Source organism: Myotis myotis, unplaced genomic scaffold, assembly GCF_014108235.1.
Source record: "Myotis myotis isolate mMyoMyo1 unplaced genomic scaffold, mMyoMyo1.p scaffold_m19_p_15, whole genome shotgun sequence".
NCBI lineage: Eukaryota > Metazoa > Chordata > Mammalia > Chiroptera > Vespertilionidae > Myotis > Myotis myotis.
The window spans coordinates 20,734,454-20,752,078 of NW_023416319.1; the positions used below are offsets into that span (position 1 = coordinate 20,734,454).

Genomic DNA, 17,625 nt, shown 5'->3' on the forward strand with positions numbered 1-17,625 from the left:
ATTTGGAAATAATGGGGGCCAGGCGGGTAAGTCCACCTCAAGAGGAAGGACTTCCCCTGGTGCTCAGGCCGCACCAATGTTTTATTGATCTGGGATACACCCATAGCATAGCCCTTAGGCAGGCAATTTCCAGTAACACACAGACTAGCCCATCATCAATTTCCAGTAATAGGCAGACTATCTTATCAATAAGGATTTACGTGACTATCTGGTGGGGAAGTTGCTTCAGCTACCATTGTCTGGACTAACTGGGTGCACAGCTCTGACCTTGCTAGGGCTTCAAGGGTCACCAGCCTTCTGGGTTCTCTGTCTGTACTTCTTTGCCAGTGAAGACAGTAGGCAGTCTCGTGGGAGTTTGTTCACAAGCCCAAACTCCTCAGCTTGCTTGCAAAATTCTTCCCAAGGGCTCCTGCTGCATTTCTGCTCTCATTTCTCTCTACTCGCTCCCTTGGCTTCTGAGCTCTGCTCTACAGAAGGTATGAACTCCTTTCACCTAATGAAAATTCTGCCCTGCCTCTTGCCACCTTGACTCGGGAATACAGTTCTTCCGGTTCTTCTTGACTGCCTTTTGCCTGGCTAAATTCTCTTCGTCTCCCCATAGCAGCTTAGGTTGCGCTTTCCCAGGAAGACTTCTGGAACTTTTGGTAGGTTCCATCTGCGTGGTGGGGACTTTCCTAGCATGTTGGGTATCCACTGTCCTAGTGCTCCTCAGCTGTGTCTGTCTTCTTCGCTAGCTCAGTGAGGGCTGGGACTGTGCTTGGTGGCTCACTGTAGGCTCAAAACAAATATTTGTTTGATGAGGAAGGAGCAGTCTTGGGTGCATGTGTGACATGGCTGGAGCTGGGAGAACCACTTGCATGGGGAGGGTGCGTGGCACGTTGGACAGGAGGCCTCTGATGAGGCCTGCTGGTGCTTCTGTGGACACCACTCTTCCTTCATGCTGTAGTTGCACTGCACAATGGGACCCGCGTCCTGGCTACCCTCTGCCTGTGTTCCGTCCTTCCATAGCCTAAGAGAACCACAGGATGAGGTTAGATTGCCTTCAAGTCCTTCTCCTGGGGGCAATCTCCAGTTGCCTCTCCCCATTGTCCTGCTATGGAGTGTTCTTGCATCACTTCCAGCAGGTGTTAATATTCTCTATTCTTAAACGTGGGGCTCAGGAAGGAGTATGTCATAGCCTGACAATGTGGGATCCTGGGGACATTTTCAGACCCTTCATCCCAAGGATCATATCCTGGTGAACAGGAAGCTAGGTTTGTCTTATTTAAAAACATATATATATCTATTTATATAAATGTACAGAAACATATATGTGTATTTCTAGATACATATATCATCTATCTATCTGTCTAAATATTACTGTTGGGTTTAGAAGTCAACTTTTATGAAAACAAGACCAAAAAAAGATTTTTTGGTGTCTGTTTCTTGGTTGAATTTAACTTGCTGTATTCAGTTATCAGTAGGTAGAGGGAGTCACGGGGATCCAGTGACTCTCAGCAGTACTTTGTTTCTCACCAATCAGAGGTTAACATACATCCTAGGGTTCCCATTGCATTAATACGAACATTCAAAACCTATTTTATTTTATTTATTTTTTTATATATATTTTATTGATTTTTTACAGAGAGGAAGGGAGAGAGATAGAGAGTTAGAAACATCGATGAGAGAGAAACATCTATCAGCTGCCTCCTGCACATCTCCCACTGGGGATGTGCCCCCAACCAAGGTACATGCCCTTGACCGGAATCGAACCTGGGACCTCTCAGTCCGCAGGCTGACGCTCTATCCACTGAGCCAAATCGGTTTTGGCTCAAAACCTATTTTAAACAAGGACCTTACTGCATCCCATCCCATTAATCTTTTTAGTTCCCTTTAAGATTGCCTAAAAATACTTTCTGGTTCAAAACTAAGGCCCAGGGAAAGACTAAGCAACATACTCAGAATTACTTGACATACTTTATGAAATTAGGAATAAGAGCTATGAAGATGGACTTCTTTATATATATATGATGTTTTTATTGAGTTCAGAGAGGAAAGGAATGGGTGAGAGAGAGATAGAGACATCAATGATGAGAGAGAATCCTTGATCAACTGCCTCCTGCACATCCCCTACTGGGGATCGAGCCTGCAACCTGGGCATGTGCCCTGACCAGGAATCAAACCACAACCATCTGGTTCATAGGTTGACCACTCAACCACTGAACCATCCTGGCCAGGCTGCTGCTTCTTTTTTTAAAGCACAAAACAATTGCTTTAAAGTACCCTGAAATTTGCAGAGGAGGTCAAAACATGGTTCCTGTTGTACTTTGTGGCTGCTATTTACACCTTTAGAAAATCACATTTTGCATTAGTATTATTTCTCAGGATTCTCTGATCCTTTTAGAGAAAGAAGGTAGGGTATTATTAGATTTGCTAATTAATTAAAATATCATTTCTTCTGTCATCTGAGGGCATAATCTTCAGTGATGCCCTGAGGAAGTTGTCAGATGTTAAGTCAATCAACCAAGAAGTAACGATTGAGTGCCTGCTAGATACCATATTAGGCATGCCAGCTTCGAATCCCAGAACAAGGGTGCCCTCTGCCTTCAATGTTATCTGCCCATTAAGTTTCCTTGACATTTTTTCAGATCAGAGGGATGAAGAGCTGCCCACCTTGTTGCATTTTGCTGCGAAGTACGGACTGAAGAACCTCACTGCTTTGTTGCTCACCTGCCCGGGAGCCCTACAAGCATACAGTGTGGCCAACAAACACGGCCACTACCCCAACACCATTGCCGAGAAACATGGCTTCAGGGACCTGCGGCAGTTCATCGACGAATACGTGGTAAGGTCAAGGCGGGAGAGGCCCCAGGATTGGAAATGCACTGTGTCGTCCTAGGGCTGCCTTTTCAGCAGAGACACGGTCAGATTTCATCTCTAGCATGTCCTTGTGTGGCCCTTCTGGCGGGGCCAGTACGTGTGGCCTTAAGAAATGAGCCCTGGAGCCCTGGCAGGTGTGGCTGGGTGGGTTGGAGTGTCATCCCGTACACTGAGAGGTCGTGGGTTCTATTCCCAGTTGGGGCACATACCTAGGTTTCGGGTTCAATCCCTGGCCCGGTGGGGGCATGTGCAGAGGCAACTGATCAATGTTTCTCTCTTACATCAACATTTCTCACTCTCTCTCTCTCTCTCTCTCTCTTTCCCCACTTCTCTAAAAGAAAAATCAATGAATATGTCCTTGGATGAGAATAAAAAAAGAAGAGCCTTAGAATCACATGGACCTGAGTCCAAATTCCCACATTAACACTTGTCAGCCACATGATTTTGGACAAATTGTGTCTCTCTCTCTCTCTCTCTCTCTCTCTCTCTCTCTCTCTCTCTCTCTCTCTCTCTCTCTCCAGTTTCCTAGTATTCAGAAGGAAGATAATTATAGCTCTACCCATATGTTATTTTGAGGATAAAAGGAAACAAGGTAGGTAAGGTACTGAGGCCCACCTTTAAAGAATTTAAAGAGGCATTTGTGGAATGAATCTACTGAAGGTTTGATGATGATTCCTCTTCCCTAATCACTTCCCCACCCACTTCCAAGGCCCCTTGGTGGGACGCTCCCAGCTGCCTCACCCACCATCAGGCTCAGATGAACCGCATTAGGATTGGTTCCTTTCTCAGCAGAAAACACTATAAAACTCTGCACCTGAGGTTTCAGGGAGTCCAACGTGAAGGCCCACCTTCTGCTGACAGCTCATCTCTTTCTGAGCCTCTGCCTGTCTTAAGGTAGATATGCCCAGCTTATCTGCTCATCTGGTTTTGGACCCTCAGATCCCACTTCATCATGACTTCTGGTCCTTCTTTGAGTGTAATCTCACCCCGTGGCTAGACTTTATTCCATACTCAGGATTGCGTCCATTGTCTTAGAGGCAGCTGCCCTTCCCCCTGACTCTACCCTTTTTTGTTTGTTTTCCTCCATTATCAGGACGTAGGAATACCTCGGCCTCTGGAATGGGGTTGTGACCTCAAAAGGAACAATAAACACAATCCTGTCTGGCTCTCTATCTCCAGACAAGAGTGAGCCCAACACAGCCCCAGAAACTGAACTCTGCTCTGTTTTTGACAGTCTACAAGACAATGACTCGCTGTTGCACATAGAGGGGTTTTTCCAAAGTCTGGGGGTGACTAAGTATGTTGAGTGAATAGAATAACCTGAATGCCTGTTTGGGGCATCGTTGACATAAATGAGGCTATAGGTGCTCACCATCTGGGAATGTTTACTCAGCTTTACTTTGAAGTCACAAATGTATAAAATGCAGTCAGTTCCGTGCCAATAGCTTTTATTAAGGACAATACTGTGTTCCTAGTAATCACTGCTACCTATTAAATTTATTTGATTGGCAAATGCATGATCTCTTTTAATCCTTACCACAATCCTTTGAAGTTGACAATATTGTTCTCTCCCTCTAACAATCAAGAACAGGGCTCAGAAAGATGGAGTAACTGTGCCTTGTGTCACACACTAGTAAGGGTGGAGCTAGGATTTGAACCTGGTTTTCTGCCAACGCCGGGGCTTGCTATCCTACTTACTGAATGTCACAGGGAGGTTGGAGGATGCATGTCCAGCTTGCACTGAAGTTAGTCTGGCTCACATTTCTCATATCACCTTTGTTCTCTGGCTGTCATCCCCTTCAACCAATGCATCTTCAGCATTGTACCAAAAGGTTGTCCCTACGTGTTGTTTATGACCTCTAAGAACTGTCCATTTCCTCTTTCCACCAAATCAAAACCAAATGCCAGACCTTGAGTCTCCAACACTCACAGCTGCCACCTGGTCCACTCCCTGGGTCTCATTAGGAAACCAACACGGAGTGTCGATAGCAGATTCGCTCTCTTGGGGCAGCGATGATGAAAATGCGTATCTCTGTGGGTTGATGCTGAAATAAGGATTGTGAAACACCAAAGTTTCTTACCATGAAAAGTTGTGCAGAGGTTTCAGAGAAGCCAGCTCTCCGGCTTCACAGTCACCTAGAGACCAGATGAGAGAGGGCAGCCGGCCCCACCATCTCTCCTGGGCACACAGGGTATAAAGCCGAGGAGGCACTTTGGAGAAGGGCTCTGGAGCAGTCTGCTGGCAGGAGCGGGGACTAGTGAATGAGGCTCCTGAGGGACTCTGACTACACAGAAGTGCAAGCACACCTTAGCTACAGCCCATTTATCCCATTTGAATCTCCATGTGGCTCGTCAGTAAGGGTTACACCCTCGTGTGCCATTTGTTCCCTTTTGAGGAACCACTAGGAGTAGTGGAAAGCTCAGCAGCCAGGATTGCAGGCCCTATGTACGGTAAGGCAGTAGGTTTTTCTGAGCTTTGGTTTTCTCATCTGTGAACTCGGAATGTTACATCTCTCTCAAGCAGTGGTAGAAAGAATGACGTAGCATGTCTAGTCAAATACCCATCATCGGACCTGGCCCACAATAGGTGCTCACGAGAGGGTTGTACATTTGTATTGTCTGGTCTTTGTACCTTAACGAGTGTCTCCTGGATGTGTGGGTCTGTGCTTAGTGCTGGGGGCCAAAGCCCTGACCCATGGGAGCCTTGGCATTGCTAGTCACAAGCCCACTCAGGGTGCCTCAGTGTGCCTGTGGGTCCCCTGTTCTCTTTCAGGAAACTGTGGACATGCTGAAGAGTCACATCAAAGAGGAACTGATGCAAGGGGAGGAGGCCGACGACGTGTATGAGTCCATGGCCCACCTTTCCACAGACCTGCTCATGAAATGCTCTCTCAACCCGGGCTGTGATGAGGAACTGTACGAGTCCATGGCCGCCTTCGTCCCCGACGCCACTGAAGACCTCTGTAAGTAGCACAGCCCAGTTCTGCTTCCATGTTTCTGCTGACAAAAGGCTTTCTTCACTCTGGTGGATGGGGGAAGTCCCTGCTGACTGTCACCTGACCCCAGAGAGATGAAGATCCTGCTTTATGCAAAGTTAGAGCTGCCATCATGTGTTGAGACAAGCAGAATCCTTCTCCAAACTTCCTCTGCTGTGGCTATTGCATGACTGGAAGTTTCAGCAAGGTCCTGGGCCCCCAGGGAGGTGGGCCTGGTTGTCCCACCCATGAATAGACAAGCAGGCACCAAGAGGATGCCTTGCAACAGGGAGAGTGGGCTCGAAAGGGGGCCAGAGGCAGACCCTGACACTAGCAGCACCCTTGACCCTGCAAACCCAGCACCTGGAAGATGTGGTCCAATGGTTGTTAAGTGCTTGCTGGTGAGATTGGCTGCTCCTCTGAGGGAGGGGGTAGAAAGAGGGAGAGAGTGGTAGAAGCTCCCTTTCAGCACCTGACTGGGAGGACTGGAAGGACTGGTGGGAGCTCTTTCCGAAAGAGCGGTGACCTGGCAGGGAGGTGAGGAGAGAGGGTGTCACCCCCACCATCCATATCCTCTATCTCACCAAATCCTTAAAGCACCTGTACAAGAATGTGTTCATTAACCTGCACTTTATGAATGAGGACGCTGCTGCACAGAGAGGTTACACAACTTTCCCAAAGTCAACAATTGTTGGAGTCCAGATTTGAACCCAGGTCTCTTTGTCTCTAGGACCATATTCTTTATTCTGTGCCAGAAATTTCCATTTAACACCACGAAGTTTAGTCCTGGTTTCCTTTAGAAAAACCATTTAGTGGCTGCAGCCCTGCTTGCTCTTTCTTTCTAAAAAATCTTTATTGTTGAAAGTGTTACATAGGTCCCCCTTTTCCCCACACTGATCCCTGCCTCCTGTCCCCCGCCCCAGGCCTTTACCACCACTGTTGTCTGTGTCTGTGGGTTATGCATATATACATACATCGCTTCCCCCCTTCCATCGACCCTCCCCCACTTTCCCTCTGAGATTCCGCAATCTGTTCTATGTTTCTATGTCTCTGGATATATTTTGTTCATTAGATTCCATATATGAGTGAGATCATGTGATACTTGTTCTTCTCTGACCGGCTTATTTCACTTCCTGCTTGCTGTTTCTACGGCCTGGACATGAGCTCACGTAGCCTCTGGTGCCCCCTGCCCTTGCACATCCATACATCTCCATGTACCCAGCAAGCATTTCTCGAGCATCTACTGTGTTTCAGCTACTCGCTTCTCCTGGTGTTGGAAAGACAAGGGGGGCCAAGACACAGTCCTTTCTAATCTGGGACAGAGACCCCTTCACAAAAGAACATTTGGAGAACAAATGTTGCCCAGTTGGGAAGCCAGAGACCATGCATCATCACTTCTGCCCTGCAAATAACATTTTAAGGAATATAGTGTTCATTCATTCATTCACTTGCTCTCAGGACAAACATGGAGTGCAGGCGTTAGGTCAGCTCCTTACCACTGCTTCGGAGGTCACTCACTGTGTTGGGACAAATCTGCCTCTTTTGACTTGAGTTTTGGAAAAGGGAGAGTAATGGGGCCCTCTTCTCCAAAGGGAGTCTAAAACAAACACTAAGTGGGAAGGTTGTCAGGGAAACTCACAATGTTGAATGGAGGGGGTCTGGGGAGCAAGGTTAGGTTCTGACCCTGAGATTTTTGATTCTACTCCAATCTGTCCTTCCCCCTGAATTTGCGTGGGTGAGTGCGCGTGTGCACACACACACACACACACACGCACACACACACGCACGCGCGCGCACAGGCACACGCACACACACAAGCATGCATGCACACATACACACACACCCGCTCACGTTCAGGATCTTTAGTTTAGATATGCTGCCACCAGGTGGCAATTACGTTTCTATGTTATCAAACCTTCAACTTTGCTCCCAATTCTCTTGAGAATTTTTTGTTCAAGATTCCACAGATTTAAACCATCAACACCCTCACCTTACTATGTAAGAAATAAATGTCTTCATTAAGGTCAAGCTTATGCAAACACTAAATGAAAATCAACGCACACCTCCCTTCGGGGGTTTTCACTGTGTCCTGATCTTTTGCCCCTGTCCTTGCCTCAGAGAATGATATGGTGGTCCGGGTGGCCCTCTGACTTAGGTAATACACTTTGTTTGGAAAGGTTCCCTGAGGCTCTGGGTGCTAAGGCCTCGGAAACCATTTCTGGGAGGCCCTTGTTCAGCTGTTTCCAAGGTAATATGCTTGTGGATTTAGCTTTGCTTAAATATCTCAGAGGCTTGTCTTTCTTCAAAAGGGGAAAGGGGCAAAAGGTGAAATGTGTAATATCTCCCTCCTAGAAACTAAACTCACAGCAGTCACCCTAATCCATCCGAAAGGCTGTTCTGCTTCATGTGACTCCTGTCTTGAACTTTTCTTTTGCACCCCTGCTCCCTCCGCCGGGTTCTGCAGCTCAAGTTTGTGTGTGGCAGAGAGCTGACTTAGCCCTTAGCAACCCCCTTGGTAACTGGCGTCTTTGTAACAGGTCATCTCCAGTTTTTCTTTACCTGAGCTCTCCAATTACAGCCCCTCTCTGCAAGCTAGGTCCCTTCCAAGCTGGGGGCACAGTGAAGGGCCTTGCAGCCCAGCCATGTCAGGTCTGAGCCCAGCTGAAGGAGGCGCCTTTGTTAGCAAAATTGTGGTTACCGATTTGCTTCTGGAACATGCCGCCTGCCCTGTCTACACTCTCACGAGTCTTCTTTCCTGCAGCCGCTGAGGCTCTGCCATTCTCCTGCTTCCCATCTCGGGAAGACACTGGCTGCTGGAGCCAATAAATGCTTTAGGGGCAGTGGGGCTGGGTGCAAGGCATGAGGTCTTACCAGCAAAGAAGTCATTCTATTCCTGTCCTGTCCAGGCCTGAAACTGACCCAGCAGGGCAAAGGGAGGCTCAGGACACTTCCTGATGTCTATTGCTTTTTGATCCTCCAAATGTACAGAGAATTGCATTGAGGACATAGGTACACAGTGAAAGCTACTGGATTGAATGTTTTAAAGTTAACACGATAAAATCCTCACCACCATCATTTAACGTGCTCCCCGTGCTTTCCTTGGGCACTGCATGCAGACTACTGTGCGCTGTGCTTCTGCACCCTCTTCTCCGGTTATCTGCTCCTCCCGCAGCTAGGAAGCATGCGCTACCCACAGCGCTGTACACAGTAGGCGCTCAACTGTTTCTTGACTTCGAGAGCACCAGGAAATAAGAAGCCATCCTAGACTTCGTGGGGCGGAACAGTTAGTTGACATTCCCTTTCCCGAGAGGTGGTAGTGAGACATCTGCTAGGTGTCCTGAGTGGGGGACACCTCAGGGTGGAACCAACTCCTCAGCCGCTCCTGGTGGACTTGTCTTTCATGCCGCTGCACATTCCCTTGTGCTGTTCCTGCTGCCCGAGTTGCCCTTCTCTTTTCTCAGCTTGGGAGATGCCCAGATTCCTTCACAAGGCCCACATACCTCCACGCGTTCATTTCTGTGCTCCTCGTTGGTTTGTGCACGCACACAGTCATGCATTCAGCAGTGTTTACCGAACCCCTGGTGCGTTAAGTCGCTGTGCCAGGTGACGGAAGTCAGTCCAAAAGCCGCATGATCCCTGCCTTCCAGAGCTTCCCTTGCAGCAGGAGAGCTGGACATTAATCAAAGGGCCCACCTAATGCAATATATAGCTACAAACCGTGACGGTGCCATGAAGGAAAAGGATACGGTGCCCCGAACGGGCAGCCATGGAGGTGAATGGCGGGGTGACTTAGCAAGTCATGGTGCTCTCTGCACCGCACCGTGCACTCCTTCCTGCACGGCAGAGAGTCTGTGCTTGCCAGAGTGCTGCATTGAAGCCCTTGTCTGTATCAGAACCCACAGAACTTAACTGGTTGCCTCTCCTAACCCCTTCATTCTTAGCCCCTTCTTTTTCATTGCCAACCATTCCTTAGCTGCTCTCATTTCAGACTGCCCTCCTCTATCTCTCTGCCCCTGTTTCTGTCTGTCTGTCTGTCTATCTTTCTGTCTCTGTTCCTCTCCTACTGCAACTCTCCCTCCCCCCCTCTGCCCCATCTCTCTTTTTGTTTCTTTCTGTATATATGTGACTCTCCCTCTCTCTCTCGGTCTTTCTGTCTCATTCCCATTACATCTCCACGGGGTATGGGAAGGTTGGCCTTTCTCATTGACATGGTCAATCAAAGCATCGATTCCACCTAGAAACCTGTCAGGCTTCAGGTTACCTGCAAAGGGGCAGCCACGCTGCTCCTGCCTCTGAGGCTTTTTGGCCATAAAAATACTTACTGGAACAACACTCCGTTGGCCTGCTTTCAGGGGTGGAGAGCTTTTCCAGAAGAATAGTCTCTCAGTGTCTGACATTTTACTGTATTATGTACCCAGATTAGGTTTTATATTAAATTAACAACACGTAATCTGAATGGAGTTTCTACTGCAGCTAAGTAATCTACATTTGTGTCCCATGAGGAGTATCACCTGGGCTTCTTTGCAAATTCATTATTCCTCTGGACTGATTCCCGAATTAAGTGCCTGCCAGGCTTCCTCTCATCTGTTCATGCGTCTCTCCCCCCGGGAAAGGGTTCGTTCTGCTGGACTCCCTCAGTAAAGTACAGGATAACTCCGCAGCTGCCTCTTCCCGGAGGAGACTGTGGCCCCGGAGGCTCCTTGTGTTTTTATCTCTTTCCTCTCCGCTGAAATGAAAGAACGTCACGCTTTCTCCTTAGACCAGCAGGTTTCGGCACATTTCAGTTTATTTTTAACTGGCGAGGGATGAAGGTTAAGCACTTGTAATCTGAAGTACAAACCCCAAGCGCCCAGGAATGCAGGGACTTACTCTCCTGCTTTCCTTTACAAAATGTCCTTTGTCCCTGCACCTCCAGAATTTTCTGTGTTTCAGTCACTCGTGTGTTGCTCACGGTGTGCCTGGGTTGTATGTACTCTTGGGTTGTCAAATGTAGAGTTGGAGAGAATCTTATTGCTGCTCATGAACTCCTTCAGTGAGGTGCTTTTTATTTTCTTTATTATTATAAAGGTCGTTTCTACTACTACTAGGACTTACTGCCTGAGATAGGGATGGTAATAGTGTCTTACACATAATTTCAAGTGCCAGTGTCAGTTAGCTGGTATTGAGTGGCTGGGGAGCTGTGTTGAGAAGAATTCTGAGGCCAGGAACAATGCTATGATGGATCGGTAATGTTTGCCTTAAGTATAGAATAGGGACATGGAGGCCAATGTATGTATTTGCTGTTCCTGGTCTAATTCAAAGATATTTATATTCAATTCAGTATGAAAAGAACCATTTTATTTAAAATATAAATGGCAATAAGATCAATTTCAGGTAACTTCATTTGAAGGCAGTGTACATCCAGAGACTCAATAGAGACCAGTGCCTGTATCAGGCCAGGGCTGCTGAGTCCTCTGTGGACATGATGGTCTTGCTTGAATTGAGTGTGTCCTACTCCCAGGCTGATGGTACTGGCAATTTGGTCCCAGCTGTGGTAAGCAGAATAATGTCCCTGAGTCTGTGAATATGCTCGGTTCCATGGCAAAGAAGAATTACAGTTGCAGGTGGAATTATCAGCTGGCCATAAGATAAAGGGAATGTACTGGATTATCGGGGTGGGTCCAATGTAATCACAGAGTCCTTAAAAATGGAAGAAGAAATCAGAGATGGCGCCATGAGGAGGACTTGGTTCAGCCGAGCTTTCTGCTCAACACTGCTGGCTTTGAAGCTGGAGGAAGAGGGCCTGGTGCCAAGGAAGGAAGGCAGCCTCTGGAAGCTGGAAAGGTCAAGGAGACAGATGCTCCCCTCGAGCTCCTGGAAAGGGATGTAGTCCTGCCAAAGCCTTGAGATTATCCTAGTGAGAGCCATTTCAGACTTCTGAGCTACCGAATTGTAAGATAATATGTTATGTTCTTGTTTTAAGCCACTAAGCTTGTGGCAATTTGTTACAACAGCAAGAAACCAATACACTGTCTAGGTTACCTCAATATAATGATAATGATTACCACTAATTTCTAGTGCCTGGCACTGTTGATAAGATTTCATAAGCATTGTCTCAATTGGCACATACAGTCTTCCTATGAGGTGGACACTGTTAGTTATCCCCACTTTACAGATGGAGATATAGAGGCTCAGTGATAGCAAGTAACTTGCTCAAGGATGCAGAGCTAGTGTCAGAACCAGGACTTGAACCTAGGTCTCCAGGATACCAAAGACCATGCCTCATTCACAACCCTCAGGCCCTTTCCTGAACCACAGACTCAAAAGGCATTTGCATTTGAAAGAATAGGCTTAATTTTAAAATATGTAACCATGGCATTGTTTATAACAGAAAAAAGAAATGGAATCATGAACAACAAAGAGTAGATCAATTGTGGTGTATTTAAAAACGGAACATTATGCAACAATTGGAAAGAATGTATGTGTTAGAGCCACTTCTAGCAACATAGTACCACCTCAAAATCCTAATAATACCATCTCAAAAGCAAAACAAGAACTTGGATTTTAGGTCACCCATGTAATTGGTTCGTTATAAGGAGAAAGCACATTGACCTTCGGCTTTCACTATTAAGCATAAACCCACGGAGACGAAAACTGTGTGAAAACCATTCAGTTACCACAGTAAATCCACTTAAACCTGAGCAACCAACAGTACAGTACTTTATGGCTCTGAAATATGTGTATTTGGAGTAAAATTTCAGCCTTGTGTTTAAAGTAGAGCTTTGATGCATATAAGCATAACCAATGGACACAAGACCCTGGGGGGTAGGAGAGGCTGGGGGAAGGTCAAGGGGCAAAAAAGAAAAAAGAGAGACATATGTAATATTCTTTGTAATACCTTAAGCAATAAAACAAAATTAAAAAGAAAATAAAGTAGAGTTTGATATTATGAAGAGGTTGTACTCACTATGTCATATTACACAATTACTGAGGACTTACTTGCTTAAGCAAAATATGTAGATTGAAGTTGAATAGTATACTTTCAGAAAAAATGGTTTGAATTTCATTATTATACACACATATACTGTTTCCTTACTACTTTGATCTTTGGGGACCAGTTAAAGACAATCTGGTGAATTTGTATGAGGAATTCTATCCAATTCCTTATATCACACTTACAAAGAATACAAACTCACCAGATTGTATACTCTTCAACTTTAAACTATATTCTAACCTTTTGAGCCCTGTGGTCCAGGAAAGGGCCTGAGGATTGTGAATGTTGCTCTTTATACTCCATATTTGCTCTGTGTTCTTATTGAGTAGTTGGATGGATGGATGAATCCTATATAATGAAAGTGTAATATGCTAAGTGTCTGACCAATCATTTGACTCGACCGCTCAACCAGTTGCTATGATGTGCACTGACCACCAGGGGGCAGACGCTCAGACTGGTAGTTAGCTTGCTGCTGGGGTCTGGCTGATCAGGACTGGGTAAGAGGGCCGGACATGCCCTGGAGCCTTCCCGTGGTCCCTTCCCGGCTGGCCAACCTCCTGTGGTCTCTCCCCAGTCACTGGCTGCTACAGCCCCGATTGGGAGTGGGCAAGATGGCCATGATTGGCCCTGATCACTGGCCAGGCCGAGGGACCCCACCCATGCACGAATTTATGCACCAGGTCTCTAGTGGATAGATAAGTATGATGAATAGATGAGTAGATGAATAGATTAATGAATTCTTGAATCTCTTGGTTCATGATCTCTCGATTTGTTAAAATTTCTATATTCATCTGAAAAATCTCCTTGCTTGTGTGGAAGAACAACTTATTACCTCTTAGTTCCTTTTCCTTCTAGATGTTGAAATGCTTCAGGCAAGTACATCTAACCCAATCGCTGGAGAAAGTTTCTCCCGGAACACTAAGGACTCTATGATCCGCAAGTTTTTAGAAGGTAAGTTGTAGCTATGAGCAGGGAAGCAAAAGAGAGAAAGAAAAACACATGTAAGACATTACCTGGTTACATCTGAAAGTTGCTCCACTCAAGGAATGGGCTTCCATGTACATGGCATAGGGGTGATTGAAGGCATTCTACCCCACTGGCTCGTCCCCCATCAGCCTGTTACAAGAAGGCCAGAAGTTCCCACCACTGCAGCAATTCATCCGGATAAACAAGTTGCCTTCAGCAAGACCTTTTTTTTTTTTTTTTTTTTAAATGCACATGTTTATTTTTATTTAATCAAAATTTATTGAGTACTTACTATGAGCAAATCACTATTGTGGATGTTGGGCTGGGGGACACAAAGAAAAATAAGATTTGATTTACTGTTTCTTTGATGAAGGAGAATATGCACCACTATTATTAAGTTGAGGCTGAATTGCATAGTGGCTAAGAACACAGCCTCAATTCCTCCCCAGTTAGCAGGAAAAACTTGGGCAAGTTACTCAACTCCTTTGTATCTCAGTTTCCCAAGTTGTAAAGTCAAATGAATGCTGTGAGAATTAAATGGGTTATTGTACATTAGGCCTCAGAGCAGGGCCAGAAATAGAACAGGTAATAAAGGTGTATTATTGTTGGTATTCTTTCCTTATCATTATTGAAGGTGTCAAAGGTGGAAGGTGTTAAGTTATTTGACTAATTCTTTAACTCTGTTCAATCATTTATAATTTATAGTGGGGTCTATTGATCAAATAGGTGTAGAAGGCAGAGTGCTAAGAACACAGGATGGGAAAAATAGTTTTGACAGCAAAGAGCAAAGAAAAGTTGTATTAGTAGGCAAATCACAGGGAAGTCAAGAGCAGTCTCCCCACAGCTCAGAAAATGCAATGAAAAATCCCTAATAAATACTAGATTAGAACTCCTGTAGGAAGAAGACCCAAGCTTCATTCATCCCTGCATCTCCATCAGGCATTTCATACAGATTTGTTGGCTGAACGGTGCTAGAGAGAAGAAGGAAGGGAGAGGAAAGCCCCTACTATGAGTATACACTGAGTGGGTGCTTTCCCTTTATTATCTCATTTTCTCCTCACACTATTCCTGCGAGTAGGTCTCAGAGGGAAATCAGGCTCAGAGAACATGTTACATAACATGTTCAAGGTCACACAGCTCTCATGTATGAGCTGTGGCTGGCATACAGGTCTGCTGAGACTCCCAAAGCCAAGAAAGAGGACCTTGTGTTCGGGTCTGAGCTCAGAGCATTTCCGCCTGTTACCGGGAAGGAGGCAGAGAAATCTGAGGGACAGAGGGTGGGAGGCAAGCTTCAGTCTAAGTCCTTGGTCCCTGGGGAGCAGAGGGGCGGCGAAGGTTGCGAGAGAGGCGGTAGAGCTTGCTGGTTAGGAGCACAAGCTCTGGAACCAGTTTTCCTGGGCCCCAATCTGGCTCTAAGCGACTCTGAGCAAGTTATTTAAATCCCCAAGGCCCCAGGTTCTTTACCTGCAAAATGAGAATAATGATTATCGTCACTCCACAGGGCTGTTATACAATCACAGGAAATGATGTGGGTAACACACTTGGAGCAGTGCTGGGCCCAGAGGAAGTCCTGGGAGGGGTTTGCTATAGCCATCTTGATGCTGAAGGTGAGGGTGCTGGCGCTGCTGGTGGTGAGGCCTCCGAGCCACCCTCACAGTGCTGCCCAGACCCAGGGGTTGGTTCCAAGTGTCCTTGGGCTTTAGGGCTGTACGCCCCTTGCCTTAGTTCGAATGGGATAAATAACCCAGTCTCAGCAGTAAAGTTAAGGTGCTAGAGCTGAGAGCCACTTCCTTTTGCTGCACTGATGGGGGCAAATGAAGGTGGCATCAGTGTTTTCTCAGTTGCTTTGCATGGGGTTCTCAACCACTGCGTTCAGTCACCTTTTACTGTGTTTCTAGGCAATAATGTGGGCATCGCCGCTTTGGAGAAGGAGCCGTTCCATCATGATCCGGAAGATGTTTATCACACAGTGGAAGACGATGAGGCCTTTTCCCTGGACCTGGCCAGCAGGCCCCCCGTCCCAGTGCCCAGGCCAGAGGCCAGTGCTTCTGGTGCTCACCAGGTGTCCGACAATGAACCGTACATTTCCAAAGGCAAGTGTGCAGGGAATGAGGCCTTGGCGGGGGGTATTCAGGGCTGCTCAGCAGGAAGTCCCTAGATCCTCTAGCTTCTGAACCAGCATCACTCAGATGGTCTGAGGGTCTCCAAACAGCCCCACGGGACAGGTCAGAGCTTGGGGCAGATTCCAGAACTAGACTAGGGGCAATGATCAGATTCAGTTCTGGCCTCCCTGAAAGCATTCATACACAGCATGAAGACAGAGAGGTACACAAGTTTCCTGGGAGTCCACAAGACAAGAATCCTGCTAAATTTTTATCTCTTGAAACTCTTATTATTATTAATTCTTAATAGCTAACATTTATTGAAATACACCAAGAGTGCTCTATCCAGAGCATGTCATTTAATCTTTACAATAATCTATTAGGTATGGACCATTATCATACCCATTTTACAGATGAGGAAAATGGAGGCTTAGAGAAGTTGGTTGATTACCATATAGCAGAGCCAGGATTTGAACATAGACTACTTGTGCTTGGATCCTTGTCCCAGGTCTGCTTGTAAGGGAACCAATGAAGAGACATGCAAATAGGCCTAAATGGCAGAGGGTGAATGTTGAAAGTATTACAGATGTCCCCTTTTTCCCCCTTTCCACTCGACCACACCTTCCTCCCCCAGCATGCCGCACTATTGTCTGTGTCCATGGGTGAAGGATGAGGTGTTGATGGCACAGCTCATTTCGGGGAGGCAGTTAAAACAGGGGCATGGGTGATTCCTAAAGAGCACTAAAGGACTTGCTAAGAAACGGTGGGTAAGCAAAGGAAAGGAGAGAGGTAGGAGATGACAAGAAGGGCAGTGGTTTGGAAACCTGAAAACCTGGGTTCATGCCCTAGCCCTTACATTTACCAGCTGCACAGTATAGGACAGTGGTTAAGTCATTGCACTCTCTTTAGCTTCCTCATCTACAAAATGGGTATCATAATAATATATGCATGCACTGATGAATATATCATATTAATGCATAATAATACTCTCTATAGCCTTATTGTAAGAGTCAAATGAAATCATACACGGGGAACTACTTTATAAACTGTAAAGCACTGTATTGATTTAAGTTGTGTTAAGTAGCATGTCTAGGTATTACTGTCCTATCGGCATCAATTTCAAGGTTTAGATATGAATAATGATAATCAAAGCTACAATTGAGAGCTTACATGTGCCAGGCCCTTGTCTAAGTGCTGTCCATGTACTCACTCATGTAATCCCCACAACAACCCAACAAGGAAGATACTGTTATCATTCTCATTCTACAGACAGCAAAACTGAGGCCAGGAGAGGTCGAGCCTCTGTGTAAGATCACGTGGCTCGTAAGTGCGAGCCGGAATCTGAATCCAGGGAGTCTTGTGCAGAGCCCAGGGAGTCCTAACCACTGTGCAGGCCACTAGGGGGCCATTTGTCACTTTAGTTTTCCCTGTTAGCCTTGATGGGTCTGCCACTCATGAGTGACTTCATCTAAATTCCTTTGGAGCTGTGCCCATTGCACCTGTTCCACCGCCCGAGTTCTGTCTTATGCCACTCGTTGACATGTTAAGTGGCACTTCCTTTTATGTGCAAGCTTCAAGGTGTTCCATGGCTCGCTTCGGGCATTCGGGGATCCGGTACACATCGTTCACATCACTCTTCTCTGTAGTGATCTGGCTTTGTCTTTCTGGGTTTGAGACGTTGTCTGTTTGGTTTGTCCTCAGCTCCTAATCCCTGCAACTTCTGCTCATTGGTAGCTCCTCTGAGAGTTTT

At 46.3% G+C, this 17,625-nt stretch overlaps 1 protein-coding gene across 2 annotated transcripts in view; it reads left to right on the forward strand.

Annotated features, from left to right (window-relative positions):
• PIK3AP1 (phosphoinositide-3-kinase adaptor protein 1) overlaps nucleotides 1–17,625 on the forward strand; it is a 98,394-nt gene that overhangs the window by 57,223 nt on the left and 23,546 nt on the right. For both annotated transcript variants that reach the window (XM_036336470.1, XM_036336469.1), the window contains exons 7-10: nucleotides 2,628–2,824; nucleotides 5,633–5,822; nucleotides 13,663–13,758; nucleotides 15,672–15,866. In XM_036336470.1, coding sequence (XP_036192363.1) covers nucleotides 2,628–2,824; nucleotides 5,633–5,822; nucleotides 13,663–13,758; nucleotides 15,672–15,866 — 678 coding nt within the window. The remainder of the gene's footprint in view (nucleotides 1–2,627; nucleotides 2,825–5,632; nucleotides 5,823–13,662; nucleotides 13,759–15,671; nucleotides 15,867–17,625) is intronic.